General features: G+C 30.4%; 1 protein-coding gene across 4 annotated transcripts; it reads right to left on the reverse strand.

Moving 5' to 3' along the window:
- Nucleotides 1-2,872: 2,872 nt before the first annotated feature.
- On the reverse strand, nucleotides 2,873-5,821 carry LOC123211994 (heat stress transcription factor A-7a-like). Of its 4 annotated transcripts, none has more exons than XM_044630995.1 (6): nucleotides 5,663-5,821; nucleotides 5,174-5,525; nucleotides 3,589-4,704; nucleotides 3,367-3,459; nucleotides 3,219-3,292; nucleotides 2,873-3,142 (listed from the first exon to the last, which is right to left on the reverse strand). In XM_044630995.1, exons 2-3 carry the CDS (start codon nucleotides 5,489-5,491, stop codon nucleotides 3,934-3,936), a joined length of 1,089 nt encoding a protein of 362 aa, XP_044486930.1. In that variant the 5' UTR covers nucleotides 5,492-5,525; nucleotides 5,663-5,821; the 3' UTR covers nucleotides 2,873-3,142; nucleotides 3,219-3,292; nucleotides 3,367-3,459; nucleotides 3,589-3,933. The 4 variants fall into 4 exon arrangements, with proteins under 4 accessions (XP_044486930.1, XP_044486933.1, XP_044486929.1 ...); XM_044630998.1 differs by lacking the exon at nucleotides 5,663-5,821 and having other exon boundaries at nucleotides 3,589-3,778; nucleotides 3,858-4,704; nucleotides 5,174-5,630; XM_044630994.1 differs by lacking the exon at nucleotides 5,663-5,821 and having other exon boundaries at nucleotides 5,174-5,630.
- Between the last annotated feature and the right edge of the window lie 7,300 nt (nucleotides 5,822-13,121).

Consider the following 13,121-nt stretch of genomic DNA (forward strand, 5'->3'; position numbering starts at 1 on the left):
TTTGGCCAAAAGATTATTCTCATCCCCATGGTTTACTGCAAATACAAACTCTCATGAAATTTCAAAAACTTGATGAACTTAAATGCCAGTCCATTATTCAATTTTTATTAAAATTAAAGTAAAAATTATTATTTTATTAATAATATTAAAATATATATAATTTTACTTCATTCTTATCAGATTTTAAAAATTAACGTTTCACTTCAAATATCCAGACGCTTAAAATCTTTCAATAGCAAAATTTAAATTTCATATTAAGTATTCTTACATGGAAGCAAATGGGATATAGTTAAGGAAAAGGCCAAATCACTATTTGCCACCCAAGGTTTGATACAAACTCAATTTTTCATATGTTAATTATCAAAAATTTAAATACTTATTCGTCTATTAAATTTTATTATTATTATCAAATAAGATTAAATTCAAACTGAGTTTATTTGAGCTCAAACTCGATCTCAGCTCAAACGAGCAAATGAGCTCGAGTTATTCATCAAGCTCATAAACTAAAAATTTTAATACAAAACGATGTCGTATTGACCAATATGTATTAAAATAATATCATTTTAATAACGAATTAGTTAAAGCTCAAGCTCCAACTTATTTGCAATAAGCTCGAGCTTAATTACTATAAATCGAGTTGAACTCAAGCTTGACTCGATTCGAATTTAGCCCTATTATCAGGGATAAAACATCATTTAAAAATCTTATTAAAACTCATATTTTAAGTTATCCCAAATTTTAAAATATTTATTTTTATCTTATAACCTCATATTTTTCATATTTAAAAACTAACCTCTCCCTCCCCCCTTCCCCAAGTCTAGGGATTTAAACTCTCATCTTTTTTTCTATTACAGCCACCCCCTAGATGTTTAGAAAATTCAAGTCTTTCTTTCTCCTTCTCTTTTGCGACGATTTGCCAAGATCGACCGTTGGTCTTTCCCTCCCACCTTGTTAGTCGCTCTCTCTTTTCACTCCAGTTGTTTTCATTGAAAATGAAGACGAGACGAACAATCGTAGAGGAGAGGAAGAGTGGTCGAGAGGGAGAGAAAAGACAAGAAGGAGAGAGTCAACGACCGAAGTCGAAGGCGGTCATCAAAGATCAGATTTGGAAACAGAGCGAGAGAGAAAGGGAGAAACTAAAATGTTTCAAAAAAGTCAAGGGGTGATTGTAATAGAAAAAAAAGATGAGAGTTTAATACTCTAGGGAAAAGTCAATTTTTAAACCTAAAAAATATGATATTAGAGAGTGAAAATAAATATTTTAAAACTTTAAGGTAATTCAAAATATAAGTTTAAATAAATTTTTTAAATGACTATTTTATCTTTAATAATATCAATAAAATTTAACGGATAAATGAGTATTTAAATTTTGTATAGTTAATATGTGAGAAATTCGTATAGCATTAAACCTTAGGTAATAAAAATAGTACATTTGTCTGATTAGCATGAAACGTAGGTTGATAAAGGCATCTATTTTATTTAAGCTCATAAAATTTCGCCTAGCAACTTCTACGCTTCCGCACAAGCAAAGATTTATACTTTTTAAGGGGGTGTTTGATTTTGAAAATGTTTTATTAATAAAATTAAAATATTATTTTATTATTATATTTGATAAAATTTGATTAAAATAGATATATATAAATAATTATTATGTTTAGTTAGAAGTAATAAAAGAATATTAATATATATTTTACTTAAATACCCTTAGGTATAATTATTCTAAAATATTTTTTATGTTATTTATTATATTAATTGAAAATAAGATTATTTTTATCTTAAAAAATTAATAAATAAATTATATATTATAATAAAATCGAGATTACCTTAATAATATTTTAATATCTAAAATGAAAGTGATAATCAAATTATTTTTTAATGTTACTTACCACATTATCATTAGTAATAGAAGATTGTTGAAATATTTTATTATTTATAAATCAAATAAAATAATATAAATAATAAAAGATAAATTACTAAAGTAATTTTTAATTCTTTTTAACCAAATGTACCTTTAAGCTCATACCAGAGTGTGTTGTTATATAGTAGTTACATTAATGGTCACCCACATTTGACTTGGGCTCTTTTGCTCACTACGTAAGTAATGAGAGAATCTTCTCTATAGTTACAATACAAGTTACAACTCTGAGATATTAGTTTAACTCTCAAATCAGATTTCTAACTTGTTATTCTCTAAAGAGAAAGACAATTTCTCGATTAAAATAGAGATAAAACTAGGAATGACAAAAATTCTAATAATCCAAGATTGGGCAAGGTCATAAACCCTCTCTTACATAACCCTAAATACTTAAATATTATTTAAACTTTTAAATTATTATAAATATATCATAACATATAATAAATATTCTAACTTTTAGCAAAAATAGAGATATGAAGGAAATAAAAAGAAAATTTTTCTTTGTTGGGATAATAAAAGAAATTTTCTTATTAAGAGAGACGAAGATTTCTCTTCATCTCTATCATCGAGATAAGGAAAGGATTAGAGTATTCAGCTAATTCCCACCGCGTTGCCATCTCAAAATACAACATGCCAACATGACTAAGATACACTTGCTAGCTAATTGAAAGAAATACCTCTTTTCTTTTTTTAAACAAAGGAATTCATATAAGACATATTCCCAAAACCTCAGCCTAGTGTAGGCTAAATAGAATTTGTGCTTCGCAAATACAGACAAGTACATGCACGTTTAATACAATTTAAGCCAATTGTTTGGTAAGAATATTAGGTATGCAGATACAAACCCTGACTGATCTCCAGGAGAATGGTGAAGATCAGAGCAAATGGGCTGATGATGTGTGTGGTGCAAATTAAGAAATGAAGAATTGTCACACTCTCGGATGCATGTGGCATATGTGCAGGTGAAAGTGGCAATGCAAGCCGAATTGCCAAAAAATCTACATCGATTGTACACGATACAACGTTAAGATTATTACCACTGACAAATACACATTCTTTTAAACAAGTAATAAAGACAAAATGTAAAAATGGAGATTTCGAGTCCTCAAAGCTAACCACCAACTGAATAGATTCCGTCAAGTAGCTTCAGCTATTTGTGGTTCCAGAAACTTGCAGTTGCATCTTCGTCTATATCTTCTAAAAAGGGGCTTCTTGAATGAGAGGGAGCTATACCAATAACATTATGTTATCCCACATTATATAATTTCAACCTAATTTGTTTGCAATGATTTGAAAATTTTACCATTTGGAAGCACATATGGAGATGAAAATGACGAATGAGAATTGAGAACCCAATTGCCATCCCAGGAAAAAGATCTACATAATGATATAATTGTCACCAAATATTGTATCAATTCTTGCATAAAAGTTAAAAAATTTGAGTTAACTACCAAGTGATTCTTGAGTCCAATAGCAACAAGTAATGGTGGTTCCAGGAATTTGCAGCTACATGATGTTGTCCATTTCAACAGCTTCGGGACAATCTACACTCGTTTGAGGGCAAAAAGAGAGAAGGAATTACAAGACAAGAGGCAGATAAAGCAATAGCTATAAGTTAAATGCATAGTGCATATAGAACAGTTTGTGATTTTGAGGCGGGCAAAATTAAAAACCTTCAGAGACAAATCATAATAGAGACTCTTCCAAGCACCGCCTTCAACCTAACCAAGATAAGAGAAAATTTAAGAGAAAAAAAATGTACAAGATAGACAATTTTGGAACAAAAGGAAATAGAATACAGGGTTAGAAACACCAGAAACACGATATTTTTCCACTGGTACACTGCTTTGTTATTCTTCTGTCCTGTCAAGAAATCCAGGTGAAAATATTATAGCCTAATGGCATCTCAAGAAACCCAATTACCACAATGAAAAATACAAACTGATGGCTAGCTTTGCATAAGCCTCCAACCAGGAAGAAAATGTCATCCAGCAGAATGTAACAGTTGCCCGTATATTTTACTTGGTGCTTGAACCCAAATAACCAAAACGATCAGCCAAAACATTCACATCTTCGTCTTCACCTGCTTCGGTATTTGTTATGTCTAATTCTCCTTCAAACCTTTCATATAATAACTCTTCCCAAAAGCCATCATCAAGTTCTCTATCACTGCTCTCTGGTGCCTCTATATCGACATGTCCATTCTCTTGCTCCCTTCTTGTTCTCCCATATCCTTGCATTTCCAATGCCAGTGCTTCCAGCTCAGACACTTGAAAACCGTATTCCCCAAATTCTAAGGGCTCCGCTTTGATGGGATTTCTCCCTTCACTACTACTACCAGCTCCACTTGGTCCTTGATCAATTGGCCTTCTTCTTTTCTTAGTCATGGCTTCTTCAAGCTCCTTCCTTTTCTCTTTTTGCTGAACTAACTGCTGCAGAAAAGCAGGATTTTGTATTGCTCTAGCCAAGAAAGACATCATCTGTTGCTGCTTCTTTTCTGTGCCTTGTAATCTTTGTTCCATGGCTTGAAGACAGGCTCTTGTACTCTGTTGCTGCTGTCTAAGTCTCACTAATTCCATCATTAAAACCTGCTTGTCACGCACCAAACGATCAATCTCCCCGTCTAGTCCAAACCGCCCCACTTCAAAACAAGCACCAAGAGCTTGCGGCGGAGGAAGCGGCTGAGAAGGCGCCTTCCTCCTCTTGATGTTCCTCAAAAGTTGCTTCTGTCCCCTAAGAAATCCTTCATTTGCAAACTCCCATCTATCAGGATCAATCTTCCTGAATCCCTGCAGCAAAACAAATTTTACATTCAGTAACTTATCTAAAAACTGACAATGGCTCAGTGAAATTCAACCAAGAAAAAAAAAATATTATAATGAATTCATGCATTGGATAGAATAAAAAATATATATATGTTATAAAAATCTCTTCTGGTAATAATATAAAAGGCTTTGATGACGAGGGCATGTAAGTTTCCAGAACCATCTTGAATTTTATTAAACTAATAGACAGGACATTGTAGCCTGCCAATGAGCATCCCAGTGTTGGCATTTCAAGAGCCCATATGAAATACCCACTAGTTTGGTTGTGAAAAATAATTTGAAAAAAAAAAAAACCAGTCATCCAAGAACAAGGATTGGTGGATGAATTGAATTGAACAATGTTGATTCAAACAACAGTAGGACTTAAGGACGAAAGTAAAAAATCAAAATTGCAAAAGGAAATTCGATCAGAAACTTGAAATTTTGGACTTACATAAGTGTTAAGCTGCCGGACAAAGCTGGAGAAGTTATTATGCTTGAAGTATCGAGGAAGAAGAGCAGTGGAGAAGGCGTGAGGGTCCCAAACGACAAAGCTCCCGCCGCCTCTGCTCCAAGAAACAATATGATCAGTATTTAAATCATCAACCATTTCATAAGTTTTTGTTAGAAATGGCTGCGGCCCGGTGTCGTGGAGGCCCTCCATTGGCTGCGGCGGAGCCATCACTCCAGGCGGATGATGATGATCATCACTACCCGACTGCGATGAACTCGATCCCTCGTAGTCGTCTTTAACTATATAGTACGGATTCATTCTTCGTTTAACCAGTTACAAGAAAAACAGAGCACTGACAAAAAGAAAGACAAAAAGATTGATTGACTTTAGATTACAGAGTAAAGGAGAATCATAAAAGAGAAGCGTATAATAAACATAAGAAAAAGTCGTGGTGATTATGATGAAGAAGAAGATGATGATTATGATTACAAAGTGACACTTGAGATATTTTCCTTCTTTGGTCACATACGCCTCTGTTTTCTTCTTCGGGAAAGTCCTTCAAGCCGTTACTACAAGAACAACTACCAACGGGGTAGCCAACTTCCATTACCCGTAAAACAGATATATAAGTCTTGCAAACAACGGCATTAAAGGGGTTAAATAAAAAGATTAGGGTGATTATTATAATCAGAATTTAGAAAGTTCTAGAGGTGGGTTTTGGATTTTTGCATAGTAGCCCCTTTCTTCATTTAGCAAGTTGCGGTGGTCATTAGGAAAGTTCTGGAACTTCTATGGTAAGGGGATTGAGATGATAGGAAAAGATACGATGCGAGGCGTGGCGTGGAGCCCATCTAATATTGAATTAGTGGTATTGGTGGCCACACTCTTTTTATTATATGATTTTCACTGGAGAGCAGATGCCCCCACTGATTATTGGTTTACATGTTTCTTTATTTCAACATAAACCAATGGTTCTACTCTCTCATATTGATTGGCTTACTGGTTTTGGAGGCACTTAAATCCGAGTCCCATTAAATAAATATTAGAATAATAATAATAATAATTTGGTGGCATACGGTGTATTGTTCTAATTACCATATTACCCGTTTAGTACATCTCTTTCCTTCTCTTCCTTTTCCCTTTTTTTTTTTAAATTATTATTCTCCTTTCACTATGCTCTACCACCTTTTTTTCCATTTTACTTCCCTCAGAGCCATCCTTTAAGGTGGCCCATGCTCCACTTTCACCCGCAACTTTCGTTCCTCTTTTTTGATGGCGATCCATCATGGTATTCATAGCCTTGGCTTTTTTTTTTTTTTAAAAGCCAAATTTTGATTTCATTTTGCTTCTCCTGATTGATTCAACTCTTTTCCTTGTCTTCCCGATATTTCACCTTGTTTCGTTCTTCTTTTGTATCATCATTTGAATTAATGAAGAAACCCAACAGACGTGACTTTGTTGAATGACCACCACCAACCCTTCTCCTTTTTGGTTTTGACTTTTTTCACATTGTTTTATTCACTGTAATCGGGTGGGTTAAAGCCAACCTTGATGAGGTTTGGTGCTTATGCCTGGCGGCGTGAAAGCGCAATTGGTGGGTAAGGGGATCGCGTGGTGACTGAGTTTCCAAAAGTGGATTTTTGGTGATTGAATTTCTAAAATTAGATTTCTATGATGATTTATTTAGCTTTTCTTGAATTGAGGGAGCGACGAAGGTGGTGACAATGTTGCTAGTGGCGATGAGAAAAAGAGAGTGATATGGCGGATAGTTGTAGAAATAAAGGAGAAGTGGGATTTCTTGTTATCTTATCTGGTGTCGTTTTGCAACTATCAATTGTCCCAAAATTTTGCTTCTTTCTCTTCAGCCTCCTACACACAAAAGTTTTCTCTAGCTACTCAACCTTATTAGATAACGAGCTTAACAATTTTGTCTGCATTTCATTTCTCTCAAATAACTGCACCATCATCTTCTCATTGTCCTCTATTATCCTTTCCAACAACTCTGTTCCTTTAATTCTCCTCTCCTTCTTTTCATTCACTTCCTTATCTTCTGACTGATGTGTTTCAATGACATCGCTTCTGTATTTCGATGATGAATTAGCATCATCTTCACACGCTTTGATCAAACTTTAAGAATTTATTAAAGTCTCAAATAATGGGTGGTCATGATTTAAGGGGTTATATTAGAATGAAATTAAAGAGAAAAAATGACTAAACATCCAACAATGTTATTTTCTCTCTTTTATCTCAAACGTAAAATAACACTTTTATCTTTCTATCAGTTAATTTTTATTTATGATTTCAAATTTTTTATGAAAAAAGTGTGATTTTATTTTATTTTTTAATAATAGACTTTATTTGTATTTATTGGATAAATAAAGACATTGTAATCAAACTTATAAAATAAGTTAAAGTTTTACAAATTTAATAAAAGTTTAAATTTAAAATTCTAATACTTTATTAATTTTATAAATTTTTGAAATAAAAAAATATGATTTTTAAGGAAAAGTATTTTAAGGGGAAACTTTGGGTGAACAAACTTATCACTTATACTAAATTAGTGGTATTCGTGGCCACCCTCTTTTTATTATATAATTTTCATTGGTGTGAAAATGTCTTGCCTATTATTGGTTGATATCTTTGTTTATTTTAATATAAATGCCGTAATTTTGATCTCAAGTAGCATCATTTTAGTTACAAAGTAGGACATATTTTTCTTCCCTTGGTTGAGAGTAATTAATTATAAATTTGATAGTTAAATAACATATTATATCGTATATTAAAAACTTAGTTTTTTATATTTTATATTACGATTCTCATATTAAAAGATAATATGAACCTAATTATTTATACCCTTAATTTGGTATCTACTTTAATCACCTAAAATTGTCTTATAAAAATCTTAATATTCTTATACGATCATCTAAAAATCCCTTAAAATCTTAACTAAAATGATTCTCTAATCTTTAATGATTCGGATGAAAGTTTATGACTTATCTATACTATAATTGTAATTATTATACTGATCAGACTAAGTTAAAATATAGATTAGATACATTGGTCATGTGTGAATACATAGTATACAATCTTCTCTCTACACCTATTGTAGAACTACAAGCTCATCACTCGACGTATTACAACTTAGTACACTTTATTGTAAGTGGTTAAGTCTTACTCCATACTACTATACTATATTATAGGCAATGCCCTGCTATGCGTAGTGTAAAAGACATCTCATAGGTACCCTCTTACAACACATACCAACTCATTAGTAAAATTGATATTTTGGTCAACTAACTAGGTATGGTTGTAGGTTGTAACACTTTCAAGTATAATCAATAAGCATTTTGATTATTTCCTTGAACTCATTGTTGAATCTAGATCGATTCAGGTTAAATCCGAAATTAAAATTAATATTTTGGCTTGAGGTACAATGTGCAATATGATGTGTATACTTGTACATCAGTCGCCATGTGAACAACATGCGTGGTCTATAACATTGGCGAAAATAAGACATATATCCCTATGCATCCTTGGGTGTCATATGCATCCAAAATTTGGGAAAGTAAATTAAAGAAATTGGATGACTATATATTAATCAATTAAATTAATATAAAGCTATTTTGTGATGTGTCATGTGAAGAAAATCTTGTAATTTGTGATAGTAGGAATCTGAAAAGAAGTTTCAATCTAAATTTCGGTTATTTCAATTTATTTATAAGTTTAAATTGAGAAATAGAGAACGTAACATATTTTAATTGATTAAAAAACACAAAAATTTGGGCCCATATACAAAATAAAAAGAGCTTTATATTTCCTTGGTAGGGAAAAAGTTATGGAAGAATGAAAAATTACTGATTTAATTTAAATTAATTATGATTAGTGACGAGATATTTTGTTAACTAAGAATTAAAGACTTCGGCTAACAAAATCAACATTTTTTGTAAGGCAAAAAGACATAATTATAAATATTACATTTAATTATTTAATCGTACGGTCTGATTCTCATGCGTTCTCCTTGTTCGGTTTTATAATTGAACTAATCGAATCTCGGCTCACTCATCAAAATATCAAGCCTAAAATTCGAATAGTTAATTAAAAAACAGTTCATTATGAAACGTGGCAGGCAGGCGGGAACGGGATGTCACGTGTTTTGTCTTACGGCAACCAAGCAAAATGAGCAAATTTAGATGCACAAGTTGAATTAATTTATTGGATATTTGGGTGGGTGCAACCAATAGTAAATTATTATTATAAATTAAGTTATCCAATATTATATATTTTTGCATCGAAAGGGCCACTCCATTAAATTAAAATTTTAAAAATTAAAAAAATTATTCAAATTGAAACTTTCATAATATTCACAGAACTACCTAAGATCTATGGATTAAAAAAAAGAAAAATGATTATTTTTTATTAAAGATTTTATATAAATTTTTTTATTTGTTAATTATTAAAATTTTAAACATTTATTATTGCTAAGTTTTATTATTATTATAAAAGATAAAATTTTTATTTACAAAAAATATTTTAAAAACTAAAAATTTATCATATTTTCTTTTATATTTAAATATTTAACAAATTGTTTTTTTCCAAAATTTGAAAAATACATATTTTCTCCCTTAGGGTTTTTTTAGTCACTGTTATTAATGGTAGGAGACGGCAACAACCTCGCTATCTCTCCCTCTATGCTTTCCTCTCAATGTTGTTCAATTCTTGGTCATCAACAACTAGTGAAAGTGGCAGACAAAGAAACATCTTTATCTCTAGACAAAGACGACGATTTGTCTTCATTGGGATGAGCAAAGACATTGTCATCAATTGATTTTATCGAACGATGATTACTAAAGATAAATCAGAATGGAGAGAGACGCTGAAAGAGAGAGAAAATTTGACTATTGTCGTCTTTAGCCATAGACAATGGTGGCTAGAAAACCTTAGGGAAAAATACTTATTTTTCAAACTCTGAGTGAAAGGAATCGGTTAGAAAACTAAACTTGAGGGTGAAAAATATTATAAATTTTTAGTTTTTAAATATTTTAGTAAATGATAATTTTATCTTAATGATAACAGTTAAATTTAACAAACATATGAATATTTAAATTTTTGATAGTTAATGATTAGAAAGTTGAGTTTGTATCAAACCTTTGGTGGCAAATTGTCATTTGGCCTTTAAAAAATATATAAAGCTTGTGAAAAAAAAAACATGATTAAGGTTTAATAGAGCATAATAATTGGGCGTGTGCAATAATAAATTATTATTATTATTAATTATGCTAGTTAATATTATATTATATATTTTCATCAAAAACACCACCCCATCAAATTAAAATTAAAAAAAAAATAGAAATTATTCAAACTAAAACTTCGACAACATTCGCAGACTACTTAAGATCCATAGAGTAAACAAATATAAAACTAATGAAAAAATAATTAAGGTTTAATAAAGCATAATTATTAATAAATTATTATTATTAATTAAGCAAGTTAATATTATATTATTTTATATTATATATTTTTGCATCAGAAGCACCACCTCATTAAATTAAAGTTTAAAAAAATAATAAATTATTCAAACAACAACTTCTACAACATTCGCGAAACTACTTAACATCTATGAAATAAAGAATATTTAAAGATGGATAAACAAAACATAATTAAGGTTTAATAAGGGAAAAATATTAAATCCATAAGTTAATCATGTCGAGGGTTTGGAGACAGGTAATTTAATTGAATTGTAGGCGAATGGGTAATCCTAGGTTTAATGTGGTTGGGTCAGGGATGAAATGGCCCAGCCCATACCTCTTTACATTTTCAAAGTGTATGCTTGTTCATTGTAAAGTTAATAAAATTAATAAAATATTAATTTTTTTATAAACAAATAAATTTATTTATAAAAACTTAATTTATCTAATATAAAAATTATAAATTTAATTACTATAATTCACATTTATCCATCCAATAAATATAAATAAAATCTAAATTTAAAAAAAAAAAGTGTATAGGGGTCACAACTTAAGTGATTTTATAAATAAATTTATTCCAAAATATGACATGAGTTGTTACCCAATTTAAAATTACATGGAGTGGAAATTTTATGTATTAAATTATTGGCCAAAATGACTATTTCAGACCCAATATTTAAAATGATTTTAATTATTTAAGTTTGAAAAAACTAATATTTCATTCATCTATAAAAATTAATTGTTAAAAGATATTTATATTATTTTATTTAAATATTATATTAAATATATAATTAAGTATTATTTAGTCTATAAAATTTAAAATATTACAATAATATTTCTATGGGACTAAACTATAAATAATATTGTAAACATTTAAATGTCATTTTCTTTTAACTTACTGGGCAAATGAATAATTCATTCAATGTTGTTTTGGAAATTATTATTTTAGTCTTGTATATTTTGAAATTATAATTATAACCCTTATAATTTGCGATGTGATATTTACACCTATAATCTATTGTATATTATTAATGAGTAATTGTCATTTTTAAAACTATTAAGAGATGTATCAAAATTTTAAAATTTTAAAAAATGCCCATAAACATTTTAAATTAAAATCCCCTTTAAAATTTTTCTATCACCTCAAAAATTTTAAAAAATCATGATTTACCTCCAAACATACAATTATACATCATTAATACATTTATCTATATTTATAGCATCAAAATTAGTTTTTAATATAGGTAAATACATTTTTAATGACAAACAGTCAAATTTAAATTTAAATATGATTGATGTGATTATATACATGAAATATTGAATCAGTGTAAAATTCAAATTATAAAACCGTGTAACCAAAGATATTTTTGAAAATTTAAAGAACTTATATATTAAAAATAAAATAAAAAAACATATATAGATAGAATTGTAAATTTTATAATTTAGTTTATTTTATTATTTTTATTATGTTATTATAATGTTCTTTTGTGATAAGTGAAATATTTTTAATTTTTAACCTATTGTCATTGTTTCGATTAATTTAAAAATGATTATAAATTTTTATTATTATTTTGAAATTTTTAAAAAATTATGACAGACACAAAGCTCCCATACTAACCCATTAAAGATCTGCAAAGCATGACTCAAAAAATTTTGGGTCGTGCCACAACTTTGCCATATTGATGGACCACCCCTTAGTACTAAGCCTATCAATTGGTAGGTTGTGGCACGAAAGGCCACATCGTGCTTAGTGTCATAAGGTTGGAAGTTGATATGAACTGTTTAGTTTTATGATGACACTAAGTTACACACAATATAAGAAATGTAGCGAAAGAGAGTATAAATACGAGAAAATTCTTAACATTTTTATTACTCTTAAAAAGGAATATAAAACTTACTGCAGAGAAGAGTTTACACTTAATTTATTCGCTGTTTTCCTATCTTTCACAATTTCTATTCATAAGAAAATATAAATAGTGGACATCCCTCACTTTTAGGCATCGACTAATAGCACTACTAGATCATGACTTATGTGTCTTTCATGGAAAATTGCTCGTTGTCCCTCTAAGTTCAGTCAACCATGTTTTTCCTGCCTATCATCTATGTTTTATGCTAAAGTTTTGGTTTCATGGGTCATCTTATGCGCCACTTCCTTTTCTCCACGTTCTTAGTTTTTCCTCATGTTTTGGAAGCTTATTTCGGGCTTGGAAGGGCTTGGTTTGGCCTCTTGGGTCGCCCACCAATCCAAACACAGCAGCCTAGTCTTGCCTGTCTAAACTAGAGCTCATCTGCTTGCTTGCACACTCGCGCTGCGCGAGGCAGTGTCTGATCGTGTGCACGTCTTGTGCGGATATCGCGCGTGCACGTCTCTCCTCATGTCTCGTAACGCACGTCTATTTGGATGGTGTGCGCGCATATCTATCTGTATAGCGTGCGCATTGTGCGCTGTCTAACTGAAAAGAGTGCGCGTTGCCTGGGCGCCT

The sequence above is a fragment of the Mangifera indica genome, chromosome 3 (genome assembly GCF_011075055.1).
Source record: "Mangifera indica cultivar Alphonso chromosome 3, CATAS_Mindica_2.1, whole genome shotgun sequence".
NCBI lineage: Eukaryota > Viridiplantae > Streptophyta > Magnoliopsida > Sapindales > Anacardiaceae > Mangifera > Mangifera indica.